General features: G+C 38.6%; 1 protein-coding gene across 1 annotated transcript in view; it reads right to left on the reverse strand.

Annotated features, from left to right (window-relative positions):
• The window catches only part of myo15b (myosin XVB), a 194,484-nt gene that overhangs the window by 38,819 nt on the left and 137,511 nt on the right, over nt 1-18,154 (reverse strand). The window contains exons 39-45 of the mRNA XM_072914051.1: nt 15,194-15,406; nt 14,899-14,974; nt 7,970-8,080; nt 6,530-6,674; nt 4,748-4,838; nt 4,418-4,682; nt 4,072-4,178 (exon numbers count right to left, since the gene is read on the reverse strand). Coding sequence (XP_072770152.1) covers nt 4,072-4,178; nt 4,418-4,682; nt 4,748-4,838; nt 6,530-6,674; nt 7,970-8,080; nt 14,899-14,974; nt 15,194-15,406 — 1,008 coding nt within the window. The remainder of the gene's footprint in view (nt 1-4,071; nt 4,179-4,417; nt 4,683-4,747; nt 4,839-6,529; nt 6,675-7,969; nt 8,081-14,898; nt 14,975-15,193; nt 15,407-18,154) is intronic.

Genomic DNA, 18,154 nt, shown 5'->3' on the forward strand with positions numbered 1-18,154 from the left:
CAATTGCATCATCAGAGAAATGGACATTGGAACAGTGTAGGACTGACTTGGTAGGATATGTACAGCAAGTAGTGGACACAGAGAGAGAGATCAGAAAGTATAAGAAAAAGTGTCTACATTTGATTATTTACAATCCGAAGAGGTAGTATGTGGAAGGGAGGGTGTTAGTTTAGGGTTGTAGTTGCCTGGAGGTGTTCTTTTAGTGCGGTTTTGAAGGAGGATAGAGATGCCCTTTCTTTTACACCTGTTGGGAGTGCATTCCATATTGAAGTGGCATAGAAAGAGAATGAGTTAAGACCTTTATTAGTTCGGAATCTGGGTTTAACGTGGTTAGTGTTAGTGTTAGTGTTAATGTTATTATGCTGTTTGTTACTTATGTATGTTATGTTGCAGCTATTTAAAATAGTTTTGTCAATTTGTTCTGGCCTGAAATAAATTGGCCCTTTGAAACATATCTTTGTCTTTGTGTGTTGTATGTAGAGCACATTGCTTAGCAGAGTTCAGTGATGCAAATGTATGTCAAGTTGATCAACAGATTGTATTATTCTCCAGTGCAATAACAGTACTGAAATGAAGGCTAAAAGGGCATTAATGGGAGCTTTAAAAAAAAAAAAGTAGAAGAAGTAACTAAATAGTTACTTTTCACAGTAACGCATTACTTTTTGGTGTAAGTAACTGAGTTAGTAACTGAGTTACTTTTGAAATAAAGTAACTAGTAACTGTAACTAGTTACTGTTTTTCAGTAACTAACCCAACACTGCCTATACTGTACTATGCTGAACAGATCAAGTGCTGCTACCTAGTAGCCGATCGTTAACTTCCCCTGAACTCAATGTACACAAACATGGCGTCGATTATGTAGGACTTCTTTACTGAAGGAAGACATACCCTGTGCCACACATACCAAATACCCTGCAACCACTCCAAGAAGAGGAAAAAAAACATGTGGCTTTAACACGTCAAACCTCACTAGCTACCCGAAAGGTCAGCGTTGCCACGACGGTGCCTCAAAAACCCATGAAGATGCCTGCACCGCCAAAGACTCTGCCCAATGCCAGCAGCAAAGAAAGGCCTGGGACAGTTGCTGCACCCAAAAAGTACAAAAAGCCCACCAGGGACTGCTTGGGAGTCAAATCGATTTGGCATGGAAATGATGATGCTGGACGACCAGCTCCACACCATCACCAAAGAGTAAAGACACTGGATCCCATCAGCCAGCAAACACCCCGTAGTCACGGTTTGTACTTCTGAGCCACAGCTATTTTTTGAATGTGCAGTATGTTTGCCAGCAATAGATGGACATTGATAGATGAAAATAAGGACATAAGCTTTACTACTGATTTTTATAGCTGCAGTAATGAAATATTTGATTAGAAGAAATCTATAGGTACACCATTGTATGTGTCGTGAGTTACCTCTAGGTGTGTACAAACAGTTAAATCTAAATTAAAAACAATGAATCGGTTTTTGGTCTTGAGAAAGTGGAATGTCGGTATTGGCTTAAAATAAATATATATTATGCATCCTTATATTTTACCTTTAACACCATTTTTGACTTCAGAAAGAGAGGTACACATGTCACATAATGGAATACATGTATATAGCGCTTTTTCTAGTGTCTCAAAGCGCGTTACACTGAGAACCCATTATGTAATGACTTGACTTTATTAATTCATGCTTGCAGTGGAGCGAGGGCCCCACTGAAAAAACAGCTGAACTTTACAATGAATATCAAACAAACACAAATAAAAAAAATTAAAAGAACAGACAGTATTTTATATAAAAAAACATTTTCAGGGCAACAGCAGCATGGAAACTATTAGCATTCTGGTATATGACTGTATTACTTATTTAATTAGATAGTGTCATGATACAGTTTAAATGCTGTATGCAGGGTAGAGTTTTTAAGTCTCTTTGTCTTGGCTTTGGGCTCGGGTTCAGCCAGCTTATGTTGGTTCCTCAATGTCCTGGCAGTGCGGCTGCCTCATGTTGGAGGTAGCAGGTCATGCAGAGGGTGTTGCTCATCATGCATATCCCTGACCAGCTTCACTGCAGCCTCCTCTCTCCTGGTCTGGAGTGATGGTAGGGGTTGTGAGATGTTTCCCGCTCTCCTCGTAATGATTTTACAGGCACGTTTCTGGACTCGCTCTAGCTCTGCCTGTTGTTTTTTGGAGCAGCCTACTAAGAGCACTGAGCTATATTCCAGACACGGCCTGATGAGAGTGGTGTAGATGGTAACAAGGTCGTCTGCAGGTAGTCCATGTCTCGCCATGACTGTGAGGTAGTGCAGCCGCTTGGAGGTGATTTTTATTGCCTTCTCGATGTGCACATCTCCAGTCAGGTTTTGATCGAGGTGGTAACCCAGGTAATCACTCCATATTCACATTTTAGTGGTGGTAACAATTGTAACCACAGCTGCTCTGGGGTAGACTGACGAAAAATTGGCCACCAATTTGCGTCTACAGCTTCTCCGACCACCACCCAACATTCATTCACATGTGTGTGAGTAGCACTGGGAGCAAGGCTGAATAAGTGTCTTGTGCAAGGACTTGGATGACGAAAGCCAGATTTGATACTTTCTGGACAGCTACTGGACCATCTGAGCCACACCGTTGAGCTTGCCTCTTCTTCGTTTCTTTGCCTCTGCCCTTATGCTGCACCTTGGAAGTTTTCCTAAAGTGTTTTCTGTTGCACTTTGTTTTATTTGCTAGTGATTATTTAATTCCCAGTACGCCACCTTTTGTTCATCATTAAATCTTTATTTTTGTACGTCATGTCCGTGTCTGCTTTAGGGTCCAACATCCGGCATACCGCCAGCCGTAACACAAATGTTTGTAAGGTCATCCAGTTGTCAAGAGGCTTTTGAAACAGCCACATTGTTTGTGTAGTGGTCTCGTACTCGTGCCCAAATTTACGTGTCCCTTTTAAATTAGAAGTTAATTCGAGTGCGTTTGGCACATCCTGTCTACTATTAACAAAAATAAATATGCATCAAATATAGCATTGTTGAAAAATAAGCCCTTTCACTGTTGAATTTTGAGGTACAGTATATCTCAGGTCCGCCACACAACCGGTCCAGAGCGTGGACAATTTAACTGTTATCTTGTATTTCTTCCATTTAAGATTTTCTTAAATGGAAAGTTTCTTGTTGATGGTCCTGTATCCCATTCTACTCTTGTGCAAATGTACAATCTTGCCAATGAGGTCCATCGTCAGCTGTTTGGTTTTTCCCAAGGTGGTGGAGAGATCTGAATGGAAGAGACTTATTCTGTCTTTTAGCCACATCAGTGCCTTAGACTGGAAGTCTCTGCAGAGAGTGGTGAGAACGGCGGAAAAGATCATCAGGACTCCTCTTCCTCCTATCTGAGAAATCGCAAAAAGCCGCTGCCTGACCAGGGTTCAGAAAATCAGTAGAGACTCCTCCCACCCCCACCAAGGACTGTTTTCACTGCTGGACTCTAGTAAGAGGTTCCGCAGCCTCTGTAGCAGAACCTCCAGGTTCTGTAACAGCTTCTTCCCTCAGGCCATAAGACTCTTGAATGCATCATAATGATCCCCTCAATTCCACCCAAAAACAGATTAACTCGCTGGAATATAAAAGCAATACAACATACATCCATAAACGTGGATGCATATGCAAAAGTGCAATATATTTATCTGTACAGTAATCTATTTATTAATATCTGCACCTTATTGCTCTTTTATCCTGCACTACAACGAGCTAATGCAACAAAATTACGTTCTTATCTGTACTGTAAAGTTAAAATTTGAATGACAATAAAAGGAAGTCTAAGTCTATAATTAGGGTGCTTTCCTAAAGGGATAGGACTAAACTGCGTGTTTCAAGGACTCAAATAGAATGCTTGTTGATTGGTGGGGGAGCAAATACTTTAATTTACAACCTATATTTAATTCAATTTATTCTAAATTGTCTTTTATAAACCACCCCCAAAATTCTGCACTGTTCATGTCTTCGTAAAGGGAGAATTAAAAAAATTGGCAAGGGAACAAAAACATAGTTTCCCCACTGTATATCATGTGTTGACTTGAGTGTTTGTGTATGTAGTTTACCTCTTTCCGCAGGAAGAGTTTTCCCGGCATGTTGCAGAAAGACAAATAAACACCAGGAGAAAAACGGTGAAGTTCAGAGTGGGACATCTTGTCATCTAGCATCTTACCTAGGATGAATGGGCATCATGCAGGTGTGAAATATTGCATAATGTCTTTTAAAAAGTCATGACATTACAGTTGAAAAAAGTATGCTTATTATTTATTGAGGTTATGTTTCAGCACAGATCCTCCAGACTGGCTTCCCTTTTGGTAAACACTAATACATGTCAAGTATTCATTCATTCTTTTGAAGAATAATAGAAGTCAATCAACATGCTGTCTGACAAAAAGTCGAGGGTAAACTCACTGAGAGATGGGGCAGCCATGGTTGGTGGTTCAGGGATGTCGTGAGGGAAGGTCGTTGAGCGTGAGGGAGGTGGCGGAGAGTCCGGCGGAGAAGGTACAATGTGTCGAGCGCGCTGAGAGCCAAATAGATCTTCTAGTGAGCGTTGTTTCTGCTTCATGTTGCTGGAAATTACACGACGGCCTTCAGTGGATGGAGGAGAGGACTGTGGGGATGGAGTGCTTTTTGGAGACTGCTGTTTGGCTGCTGGGGAGGTCACCCACTGTTTCTGCAATAAGTGAAGAGTGGACATTCAGTAAGTGTACTTTTCTATCACAATTAGGAATTTGTCACCTTTTGTTGAGGCACTGGTGCTTTCTGTCTGAGTTTGGCAAGCGCTTCCGCTTTGGGATCCCCCTTCTTAACAAAGTGCCTTGATGGAGCTCTGTAGAGTAAATAGTTAAAAACGAAACAGACTTTTTATGCCCACTTTTGATTTTTCGTTTTTGTGGCAGTGATGAGTTTTAACCATTACTTAAATGTATCTTAGCTGCAAAGAAATCATCAATCAAATGAGGAAAAACTAAGTATTTGACGCCCTGCCAATTTTGTAGCTTTACCCTTACAAATATATGGGATGTCCATTTGTATGATAGGTTTATTGTAACAAAGAGACAATATAAAACAAAACGTGAAAAAACCCAAATAAAAGTTATAAATGTACATTTAATTGAGTGAAATAAGTAATCATTCTCAAACCCAACAGAGAGGTGATATATCCATTAAGCACACAAATTAGTCATGTCCCTTTCGGAAATTATTTCTAATCTAAACTCATTATGTGGATAAAAGGTATCCGTCACAAAAATTGTCTCTTCCATCCAAACCACTCCACCACCGTGAGAATCCACCAAAGAGCTGTCGAAATAACTCCGGAACAAAATCGTAGTCCTGCTAAAAACTGGAATGGGCTACAAGACCATTGCAAGAATTCTAGAGTGAAAAAGACCACTTTTAGTGCAATAATTGACAAATGGAAGACATATGAGATAAGAGTCAAGAGCCTTTGCTCAGGAGCTCCAAGCAAGATTTCTTCTGGTGGGGTTGGTATGAGTGTGAGAAAAGTGCAGGAGGGACTAGTCAAATATTACAATTAAGAAAGTGGTAAAATAAAGTTAAAGTACCACTGATAATCACACACACACTAGGTGTGGTGAAATCACTCTCTGCATTTGACCCATCCCCTTGTTCCACCCCCTGGGAGGTGAGGGGAGCAGTGAGCAGTAGTGGTGGCCGCGCTCAGGAATAATTTTGGTGATTTAACCCCCACTTCCAACCCTTGATGCTGAGTGCCAAGCAGGGAAGTAATGGGTCCCATTTCTTTTATAGTCTATGACTCGGACGGTGTTTGAACTCACGACCTACCGATCTCAGGGCGGATACTCTAACCACAAGGCCACTGAGCAGGCTAAATGATGTTACAGTCACCAAGAAAAGCATTTTGCTAAAATATATTGAGATCCTGTTGTGTGTGTGTGTGTGTGTGCAAGAAGAAGATGCACAGTCTTGCCTGAAGCTTAACAATCAACACTTGAATGACTCATACAACCCGTGGGAAAATATAATGTGGTCACATGATACCGATATGGAGTTTTTTGGCATGAAGTGGACTCAACCTGATTAAAGGCAGAAAAATGGTGAATATGAACAGCACTAACCCAACTGTCAGACACAGAGGCGGAAACATTCTGCTTTAAAAGCGTGCAACTCTGATGAGCAATGCTTTCTCCTTCAAGTACTTTGTCAGTTTTGTATTGGGTTTAAATACTTATTTTACTCAATCAAATAAAAATGTACAAACTTTGTTTACTATTGTTACTTTTAGATTTTGTAAATTATGTCCCTCTCTGTTAATACTGTTAAGTCTTTTGTAAGGAAGTCCACTTACAAAATCAAGAGAAAAATGTCTATGACTTCTTGAATGACATGGAATGAAAATGAGACTTCCCGCAAATTGTACCTGTGTATAGTGACAATAAAAGGTATTCTATTCTATTCTAAATGGCACTATGGTTTTACTGAAGTGGTTGTGGCGGTACATGTATTAGGACACAAATACAAAAAGGTTGTCCATACCTGACAGGCTCAAAGTTTTTGGGTTCTGGTTGAGGTCGGCTGTTGAACTGTTTGATGATTTCCCGAATGTTGGAAGTGGGTTCAGGCTCCGCATTTGTGGTCGGGGTTTTTGTTTTGCTGACAGCAGTGTAGGGAGGGTCCTTCACTAAAGCAGTTAACAGAAAATGAGATCATTATTAATGCGTTCGTTACATCTCGTCTCGATTACTGTAGCGTATTATTTTCGGGTCTCCCTATGTCTAGCATTAAAAGATTACAGTTAGTACAAAATGCGGCTGCTAGACTTTTGACAAGAACAAGAAAGTTTGATCATATTACGCCTATACTGTATATACATATATCTATATATATATATATATACACCTATACTGGCTCACCTGCACTGGCTTCCTGTGCACTTTAGATGTGACTTTAAGGTTTTACTACTTACGTATAAAATACTACACGGTCTAGCTCCATCCTATCTGCGTTCAAAGAACTCCGGCTTATTAGTGATTCCCAGAGCCCAAAAAAAGTCTGCGGGCTATAGAGCGTTTTCTATTCGGGCTCCAGTACTATGGAATGCCCTCCCGGTAACAGTTAGAGATGCTACCTCAGTAGAAGCATTTAAGTCCCATCTTAAAACGTATTTGTATACTCTAGCCTTTATATAGACCCCTTTTTTTAGACCAGTTGATCTGCCGTTTCTTTTCCTTTCTCCTCTGCTCCCCCCTCTCCCTTGTGGAGGGGGAGACACACAGGTCCGGTGGCCATGGATGAAGTGCTGGCTTTACAGATTATCCGGGGTGGACCGCTCGCCTGTGCATTGGTTGGGAACATCTCTGCGCCGCTGACCCGTCTCCGCTCAAGATGGTTTCCTGCTGGCCCCACTATGGACTGGACTCTTACTATTATGTTGGATCCACTATGGACTGGACTCTCACAATATTATGTCAGACCCACTCGACATCCATTGCATTCGGTCTCCCCTAGAGGGGGGAGGGGGTTACCCACATATGCGGTCCTCTCCAAGGTTTCTCATAGTCATTCACATCGACGTCCCACTGGGGTGAGTTTTTCCTTGCCCTTATGTGGGCTCTGTACCGAAGATGTCGTTGCAGCCCTTTGAGACACTTGTGATTTAGGGCTATATAAATAAACATTGATTGATTGATTGATTGAAAATGAAACCTGCATGAAATCTCTAACCTGTTCATTCTCTCACTATATACAATCAATAGCATCGTTTTATTTATAACCAACAAACAAGGACAAAACGTGTCCGTCTTTCTTTCTACTTAAGAGAAAGATTGACAAGATCTGCATATTCCTACTACTTTTCAGATATGATGAATGGTGCAAATGTAAACATGTGATGTTCTTTCACGTAACTTATTGTTAAGCATTTTCCAAAAAAACAACAACATAACCAAATAACTTTGCTTTGAATTTTGTTCTTACTTTTGGGTTTAGGTGCAGTGGGAGGAGGGAGTGGACACGGTGATTGGATGCTGTCTTGCTGTTGGACTGGGGTGAATGAGGGGCCTTGTGGTGCCTGGGTATTAGAGCCACCTTGAAGTCGAGAGTGATAAGTCAGTTTGGAAACATACTTGAATAATAACAATAATGAATTTAATTTACAGTATGTACCACCTTTCAAGAGCCCTGAAACACTTTACAGTCACAACCCAAGTATTTCAATACCATTTTATAGAGTACGGAAAAAAGCTCTCTTGTATCCTAAAACCTCTTTTAAATCTTTTTTTTATTTTTTATTTTTTTAAGTAATTAAGCCGGGGTGCCCAAAATCTTTCCCAACGAGTGTCACAAACTAATTAAGCATGCCTTGTGAGGTTTGCTAAATAACATATATAATATTTTAATAGAGATGTAACGATATTTTAGATATACCGTGGTTTCACAATCTTATCAATAATGCCGTGAAGCGTGACGGTATCAAACAAAACTTGGTGAGTGTAGTTTTTTTCTGGTACTTTTGCTTTGGCGGGACTGACAAATGTGGGGGCGTGGAGGAGCGCAGAGTGGAGAGAAAGAGGAAGCAGGAAGTGAAGTGTGTTTCTTTGTGTTTCCTTGTAGAAGAAAAGATAAATATTTTTTTTCAAAATAACTTTTGGAGTTACCATATGTTGCTAACAAACAGGTAAACTAACGTAACCTCTTTGGCGGAGGTATAAAGAGCGCCACCTTCGGCTCAAGTGTTCCGAGCCAAAGCAGACTCGGTCAAGAGGGAAAGCAACTGCTTCACACCGAACTACTTGATACGATACCATCACCCAGAAAAGATGAAGCCAGCGAAGCTAAATGTCAATGTTGTGAGGTATTTACTTTATTAAAAGTCAAAAAGTGAGTTAACTTGTTTCTTTTCTGTGACACTATTGTTCATTTATTATTATTTTTTTTTTAATGTTTTTATTTTTTATAAATGTCTGTAATGATAATGTCAATGAGGGATTTTTAATCACTACTATGTTGAAATTGTTATTAATATTGATACTGTTGTTGATAATATTCATTTTTCTCTGACTGATTTTGGATTGTTTTGTGTCATGTTTGTGTGTCCTCTCAATTGCTCTGTTTATTGCTATTCTGAATGTTGCAGGGTCGGGTTTGGTTTTGGAATTGGAATTGCATTACTATAATATTGTTGTGTTGGATTGATTTAAAAAAAAAAAAAAAATTTTTTTTTTAAAAGTCAAAAGTGAGTTAACTTTTCTGAGAAACTGCATTTTACAAACTGATGGAAAAAATGTCCACTGTCGAGGACACTGCTTCTGAGAAAGAGAGACAGTGGATGTTCCCGCACAATTCTTTGCACTTAAAAATACTTGTTTGTAGTAATTAATACGATGAGAACATTCTAGCATTATGTTTGTGTTTATCCTAAACTTCCCTGCCACTTCGTTATACACACTATGGTATTTTTAAGTGTTTTGTTGTTGTATTTTTTACATATACCACAATAATATCGTACTGTGGCCTTAATACCGTGATAATATCACACTGTGAGGATTATTTGATTTATTTTAATTTTTTTTGTCCTGTCCAGCTACTCAGGCAAATTATATTGTTGATGTAGATGCCCATATCGGCTGTACACATTTAATTTACAAAAGAGAAGTGTGGGATACTTCTCTTGTTGCCTTATTTGTATTTGACTTTATTAAATGGACTTATATTATCATTTGGTGCAGCCGGGCCAGAGCAGGAGGGGATGGAAAGAAGAAAAAAAAGGAAGACAGAGGGGGAAATTGCGGGGACAATAGGGATAAGACAGAGAGACAACAACAGCAGCAAACACAAAAACAACAACAGAACAACATCAGCAAATAGGATATGTACAAATATGATGGTAAAAGTGATAGCAAAGAAGCAGTTAGTGAAATAAATAACACAGAAATGACAATGAACATTATTACACTACAAATGGAGCAATACAAATACCAATAGAAATAACACTATTGATAATGAATAACAATAATTACCTCTATTATCAACAATACAATTGTTCAAATGCAACAATACATATGTGTAATGATAACTTGAAATACAAAATAAAGCAGATAAATGGAGGGGAAGAAAGAGAAGCCAACCATATTAACCTTGTAGATTGTTATAGTAACAATAGGTTAGCTTTGTCAGTGTGCCATGTTTTACACTGTGAAGATTTTAAAATCGTTGCATCCCTAATATTCACAATTTTTCTGGGCATGTACAAGGTCTACATGAATATATTTAGGACAAAAGTAAAAAGGAGCCTTCGATGATAACTGTCCATGTGAAAATGTCACTAACTTTGTTACTGGATAAAAGTCAATGAAGCTGCTGTTTGTTCAGCAAGTTTTAGCGGTAGAGGAAGAATACTGTAATATTGAAAGGACTAAGTGTTTGCTTTCAAACTGTGCTACATTTGTAGCATTAGTGATTTTGAATGAAATAATTACTAGAGGTTTAACGAGGTCTTGCGGGATTGAAATGTGACAATATTTCTTGTTTAGAGAAAAGCAGACTCTTGGGCAGAACACAGTTTGAATCAAAAATGTTTTGATAGTCATAATAAATTTGTCTGGGCAATTGTGAAGGGTTGGAACAACACAAGAGCTGGTCTCAACGTTCCCTATGTCCAAGCAGGATGAACTGTCAATCATTGACGGCAAGTCGCACCAGAAAAGCACTGCGGAAACACTGAACAGCTTTCCCCCACAGCAAAATGCCATCGCCAGCTGCCCATAGTTGAGACAAAACATTGACATTCTTGAATTCTGCGATATCAGAGATGCAAAAGAACCCGATACTCAAAAATCGATATTTAATTACATTTACTTTATTAGAATTTTTGTACTCTTTTACTTTGTATACTTTTTATACAAGTTCAACAGTTAAAAAGCTTGTGCATACTGTAGGTCCTGCATGCAAAGATGCACATGCATTGTATGTGACCAGCCTAAATAAAACATGCCACAGGCCTTGTGCATGGCCACAAAAGTCCATCACTGCACCAAACTTAAACATTAACATTAACATACACATTAACAAACTTTTCCCGGGTGGCTGCAGCCGATCACTTCTTTTAATTGAATTGCATTCGCTTGACTGCGTTTAAGACCACACTGCTGTTATCAGATGGCGACAGATGTGGACAATATCGGAGACAGACGCATTTGTCCCACCCAGAAAGTATACCTCAGAGAAGAAAAATATTAGAATTTTCTTTGATTTTGAAAGCGCAACACAGCGTTGTGTCACTGACCGCCCCTTCCTTCACCGGCTGTGACCCTGAGTGTCAAGGACAGGAGTAGAGATGCCGATATTATCGGCCGATAAATGTGTTAAAATGTAATATCGGAAATTATCGGTATCGTTTTTTTTATTATCGGTATCGTTTTTTTTATTTTTATTAAATCAACATAAAAACACAAGATACACTTACAATTAGTGCACCAACCCAAAAAACCTTCCTCCCCCATTTACACTCATTCACACAAAAGGGTTGTTTCTTTCTGTTATTAATATTCTGGTTCCTACATTATATATCAATATATATCAATACAGTCTGCAAGGGATACAGTCCGTAAGCACACATGATTGTGCGTGCTGCTGGTCCACTAATAGTACTAAACTTTAACAGTTAATTTTACTCATTTTCATTCATTACTAGTTTCAATGTAACTGTTTTTATATTGTTTTACTTTCTTTTTTATTCAAGAAAATATTTTTAATTTATTTATCTTATTTTATTTTATAATTTAAATTTAAAAGTACCTTATCTTCACCATACCTGGTTGTCCAAATTAGGCATAATAATGTGTTAATTCCACGACTGTATATATCGGTTGATATCAGTATCGGTTGATATCGGTATCGGTAATTAAAGAGTTGGACAATATCGGAATATTGGATATCGGCAAAAAGCCATTATCGGACATCCCTAGACAGGAGGAAACATGTAAAATGATGTGTAGGGAAAATTGCCATGAATATGACTTGTTTATATTGTCTTGCTGCTTGTTTACTGGGATGATCACTCGCCCGTTATTTAATTGCTACCTTTGTCAGTGTTCTCAATAATGTCACATGAGCTAAAAAATGTTGTCATCTCAATTTAGCGTAATACCATCAAATGGTTGAATGCAGAATGTAAAGTGACAGCACGCTGAGTTGTCAGTGACACAATAAGTTTGTGTATTAAATGTGAGCTTTTTTTTTTGGTTTGGCCAAATTGTTGCACATAACCACATGGTGTTGTTGGAGAAGAACATGGTTTGTTTATTAGACTTTATCTTCACTGCTTGGTGTTTCAAATTGATATCAAAAAGTGAACACTCAGTTATTGTTGTTGTTTTTTTTATTTTGGGGGTTTTATCATGTCAAAGTTGTCACTTGAAAAAACAGTTCATGTGCCATAGCATTTTCTGAAGTAATTCCCATGTGACATTTTTGTGCTGGTTACCAAAACAGTGTCAGTCCTGTGGAGGTTAATTTGTGTCTTTATTACGAAAGCTTTTTTTTTTTTACACTGAATTTATGTAACTGAATTTTTTGCATTTGAATTTTATCAACTTAATTTTTTTTACATCAAATTATGCTGACGATTTCATAAGAAATACATCTGTGTTTTAAAATACAGTGTATAAAAATTCAGTTTTGAAAAATTTGCTGATTCAAAAAGAAAGACTCACTTCCGGTAAATTAAGACTAAAGCCATCAATCCTGTCTGAGAACTAGCCAATGAGGTGTCAAGTTTGAAGGCATGTGACACGTGTCTTGCAAAACAGCATAAAAAAGGCAGGTAACTGGGCTACCTTGGCATAATACAAGATACTGTAATTAACACTTCAATGAGGCCTGCTGGATATGTTATATGATGCAAATAGTTAGAATCTGCACTTTGCTTCATGCAGACTGGACTGAGTGTCAGACAGAGTCAGATTTTGTACAGCAAAGTTCTGTAGAGCAGTAATATTATATACTATATTTGAATGTTTTTTACCCTTTGTGTTTTGTCTCGCCGCGTTTGTTGCATCTTTGTTGTTCTTGCTTGATTATAAAAGATGTCGATCAAGGAGGTGGTCTGGGAAGTAGAGGAGCAACGTTCCTATATTCTCAATATTTAGTGTTTTATTGTTCATAGTTAATATTGTAAAGACCACATTTTATATTTTTATTTACATTCTGACCGTCCGTCATACAATGCAGTAAAAAAACTAAAGTTTATTCCATCTTTGAGATGGTCTGTTTAGTTTTATACTAAAAAAAGACACTCAGAATGTACATGAAAATATAGAATGTGGGATTTACAATATTAAGTATGAACAATAAAACACTAAATATTGAGAATATATGAACATTGCTCCTTTACTTTCCAGACCACCTCCTTAATCGGCAAGAACAACAAAAATGCAACAAACACGGTAAAACAAACGCAAAGGGTAAAAAAACATTAACATATTGGATATAATATCACTGTTCTGCAGAACTTTGTTGTAGAAATCTGCCCGCGTCTGATACTCCTGTTTGCTCTCAGGCTTGTTGCTGCCCCGCCCACTATGTCCCGTGCCTCGTCTGCATGAAGCATGAACCCAAATGTCACTCAAAAGTGCAGATTCTAACCATTGGAATCATTTCTATTTGAAAACATCCAGTGAGTCGTTAAATTGTGACGTGTGTGTGACGTCACACCTGGTGGTCAGTTGCTAGTGTGTGTGGCGTAACACCTGGTGGTCAGGTGCTAGTGTGTGTGTGACATCACACATGGTGGTCAGTTGCTAGTGTGTGTGGCGTAACACCTGGTGGTCAGGTGCTAGTGTGTGTGTGACATCACACATGGTGGTCAGTTGCTAGTGTGTGTGGCGTAACACCTGGTGGTCAGTTGCTAGTGTGTGTGGCATAACACCTGGTTGTCAGAAGTGTTTATGTTGTATTATGTCAAGGTAGCCAAGTTAACTGCCTTTTTTATGCTGTTTTGCAAGACCCATGTCAAACTTGACACCTCATTGGCTGGTTCTGAGACAGGATTGATTGCTTCAGTCTTAATTTACCGTACATATTTTTCGACAGCGAATTTTTCAGTACATTTTTTTTACACTGAATTTTTATACACTGAATTTTTTTTACTTTTATTTTTTATACACTGAATTTTTTTACTTTTATTTTTTATACACTCAATTTTTTTTACACTGAAATGTTAGACACTCAATTTTTTACACTCAATTTTTAAAACACAGATTTTTTTTTCTATTAAATTATCAGCATAATTTCATATAAACAAATTCAAACACAAAAACTTCCGTAACATAATTTCAATGTCAAAAAATGCTTTCGTATTAAAGACACAAACTTCTTCTTACACCCTTGGGGGCCTGGAAAACACGCTGCTCTGCTTGTCTCCTTAAAGTCGCACTAGCAACACTAACATCTCTCCTTTGTGCTAAAACAGAATCTGGAAACACTTTCTGGTCGAGTGCCAATATTTCTCGCTAATGTTCTGACGAGAGGGGACCCCCATTGGAAGCCTGTGCGCATGTTTATCAATCCATCGTTACACTTAATACGCTATAGTTTTGTATTTTGTCATTTATTACACATGTTTCACTCTACATACAAATTTATGGTTAGGTCAAGTGTTGGTGTTTAATTAATGACACGCAGGCCACCCACAGAACCTGGCGGTATTTTAAGGCCCCCAAAAAAGCATCAAAAATAAAAATGTTGGGCTGAAGGATCATGTAATAAGAAAAAGAGGATATGTTAATAGCTATAATGAACAAAAGCACAAATATTTGTCTTTAATTATATGGATGACATATATTTAGCCTTTTTATATTACATTACATTACTGTATATCCACACTGATTTGATTGCATTCAACTCACCAATATTCTGGAAGTACTGTCGCCTTTCTCTGAAAGAGGGCCGGTTACCTGCATTCTTTGAATCTACTTCTTGAGGCTGTTGAAGGAGGAAACATAATATAACATGTACGAAATGTTTTCATATTTTCAATTAGGAGTAAAGATATTATATTTTTTGTTTGCCAAAAAAAAAAGTTGAGCCCTGCAAGGGGAGCCACAACAAAGATGCTAATTAGCCATTGCTGTGGTTATGACCCCTGATGTAAGTAACAGCACCGCTATCTTATATTACAATCATTTTACTTAGCCTATTGACCTTCGGCAAAGGTGTATTAGGCTGGCCTGCAGGTGAAGATTGCGGCAAAGGTGTGGGTGCTTGCTCCCTCAACCGCTGCTGCTGCTCCTGCCGCTGCTGCTGCTCCTGCTGCTCCTGCTTTCTCTCCTGCTTTCTCTCCTGTTCCCTCAACCTCAGCTGTTCCTGGTTCTGCTGCTGGGACAGAGTCATCGCCTGCATGGTCATCTGCTGAGCCTACATTGGAGAACCAGGAACAGGTTCAGTTCAGTTCAGTTTCAGTTTATTTCGAACATGCATACGATACAATGTAATGCATCACACAATTCCAGTTGTTTTATTACAGCACGTCCGAAAAAGAGTAGGAAGAGCAGGGCTTATTTAATCCTACCCCTTTTCATACCATAACAAATTTTTTCACTTTTCTTTGTTCTCTGTAACAGAACAGTGAACAAATAAATAATAAATCAATAATATACCATAGTAAGCAAACAAATATTAAATACATAAATACCGTATTTTTCGGACTATAAGTCGCAGTTTTTTTCATAGTTTGGCCGGGCTCCAGTGCGACTTATATATGTTTTTTTCCTTCTTTGTTATGCATTTTCGGCAGGTGTGACTTATACTCCGGTGCGACTTATACTCCGAAAAATACGGTAATCTTTATCTCAATTTAAAAAAAAAAAAAAAAAAAAAAAAAAAGGGTTCAAGATGTTCCTCATAATTCTTGTTCTGGTTACTTTGTGAACACTTGTAGTTTGAACAGTCTCTTAAACTGATCATATTGGTGCTTTGTTTGATTTCTTTGGTTAATCTGTTCCATATTTTAAAGTTTAAAGTTTTAAGTGTTGTACGAGGATACACATGTTTTAAATTAGATGTTCCTCTAACGTTCAGGTGGAACAGAAAGAGGAGAGAATGGACAGTAATTGCAGGGACCATAAATACAAACCCCGTTTCCATATGAGTTGGGAAATTGTGTTAGATGTAAATATAAACGGAATACAATGATTTGCAAATCCTTTTCAACCCATATTCAGTTGAATGCACTACAAAGACAAGATATTTGATGTTCAAACTCATAAACTTTTTTTTTTTTTTTGCAAATAATAATTAACTTAGAATTTCATGGCTGCAACACGTGCCAAAGTAGTTGGGAAAGGGCATGTTCACCACTGTGTTACATGGCCTTTCCTTTTAACAACACTCAGTAAACGTTTGGGAACTGAGGAGAAACATTTTTTAATCTTCTCAGGTGGAATTATTTCCCATTCTTGCTTGATGTACAGCTTAAGTTGTTCAACAGTCCGGGGGTCTCCGTTGTGGTATTTTAGGCTTCATAATGCGCCACACATTTTCAATGGGAGACAGGTCTGGACTACAGGCAGGCCAGTCTAGTACCCGCACTCTTTTACTATGAAGCCACGTTGATGTAACACGTGGCTTGGCATTGTCTTGCTGAAATAAGCAGGGGCGTCCATGGTAACGTTGCTTGGATGGCAACATATGTTGCTCCAAAACTTATATGTACCTTTCAGCATTAATGGTGCCTTCACAGATGTGTAAGTTACCCATGTCTTGGGCACTAATACACCCCCATACCATCACAGATGCTGGCTTTTCAACTTTGCGCCTATAACAATCCGGATGGTTATTTTCCTCTTTGGTCCGGAGGACACGACGTCCACAGTGTCCAAAAAAAATTTGAAATGTGAACTCGTCAGACCACAGAACACTTTTCCACTTTGTATCAGTCCATCTTAGATAAGCTCTGGCCCAGCGAAGCCGACTGCATTTCTGGGTGTTGTTGATAAACGGTTTTCACCTTGCATAGGAGAGTTTAAACTTGCACTTACAGATGTAGCGACCAACTGTAGTTACTGACAGTGAGTTTCTGAAGCCCATGTGGTGATATCCTTTACACACTCGCTTGTTGATGCAGTACAGCCTGAGGGATCGAGGGTCACGGGCTTAGCTGCTTACGTGCAGTGATTTCTCCAGATTCTCTGAACCCTTTGATGATATTACGGACCGTAGATGCTGAAATCCCTAAATTCCTTGCAATAGCTGGTTGAGAAAGGTTTTTCTTAAACTGTTCAACAATTTGCTCACGCATTTGTTGAAAAAGTGGTGACCCTCGCCCCATCCTTGTTTGTGAATGACTGAGCATTTCATGGAATCTACTTTTATACCCAATCATGGCACCCACCTGTTCCCAATTTGCCTGTTCACCTGTGGGATGTTCCAAATAAGTGTTTGATTAGCATTCCTCAACTTCATCAGTATTTATTGCCACCTTTCCCAACTTCTTTGTCACGTGTTGCTGGCATCAAATTCTAAAGTTAATGATTATTTGCAAAAAAAAAAAGTTTTTTATCAGTTTGAACATCAAATATGTTGTCCATCCATCCATCCATTTTCTACCGCTTATTCTTTGTAGCATATTGAACTGAATATGGGTTGAAAATGATTTGCAAATCATTGTATTATGTTTATATTTACATCTAACACAATTTCCCAAATCATATGGAAACGGGGTTTGTATTTGATCTCACTCATTATGAAGTTTTACCCCTTAACGAAGATAGGAACGTTTCATCATTTTGATGTTCATTTGTTTGAACAGAGTTACAGAATGTAAAAAAATAATCTGAGACAATAACATAAAATATTTGGTTATAAATTAATCTTTATGTCACCTACTCAGTGGCCTAGTGGTTAGAGTGCCCGCCTTGAAATCGGTAGGTTGTGAGTTCAAACCCGGCCGAGTCATACCAAGGACTATAAAAATGGGACCCATTACCTCCCTGCTTGGCACTCAGCATCAAGGGTTGGAATTGGGGGTTAAATCACCAAAAATGATTCCCGGGCGTGGCCACCGCTGCTGTCCACTGCTCCCCTCATCTCCCAGGGGGTGAACAAGGGGATGGGTCAAATGCAGAGGACACATTTCACCACATCTAGTGTGTGTGTGTGTGACAA

This window comes from Nerophis lumbriciformis, linkage group LG11, assembly GCF_033978685.3.
Source record: "Nerophis lumbriciformis linkage group LG11, RoL_Nlum_v2.1, whole genome shotgun sequence".
In the NCBI taxonomy this organism is placed as follows: Eukaryota; Metazoa; Chordata; class Actinopteri; order Syngnathiformes; family Syngnathidae; genus Nerophis; species Nerophis lumbriciformis.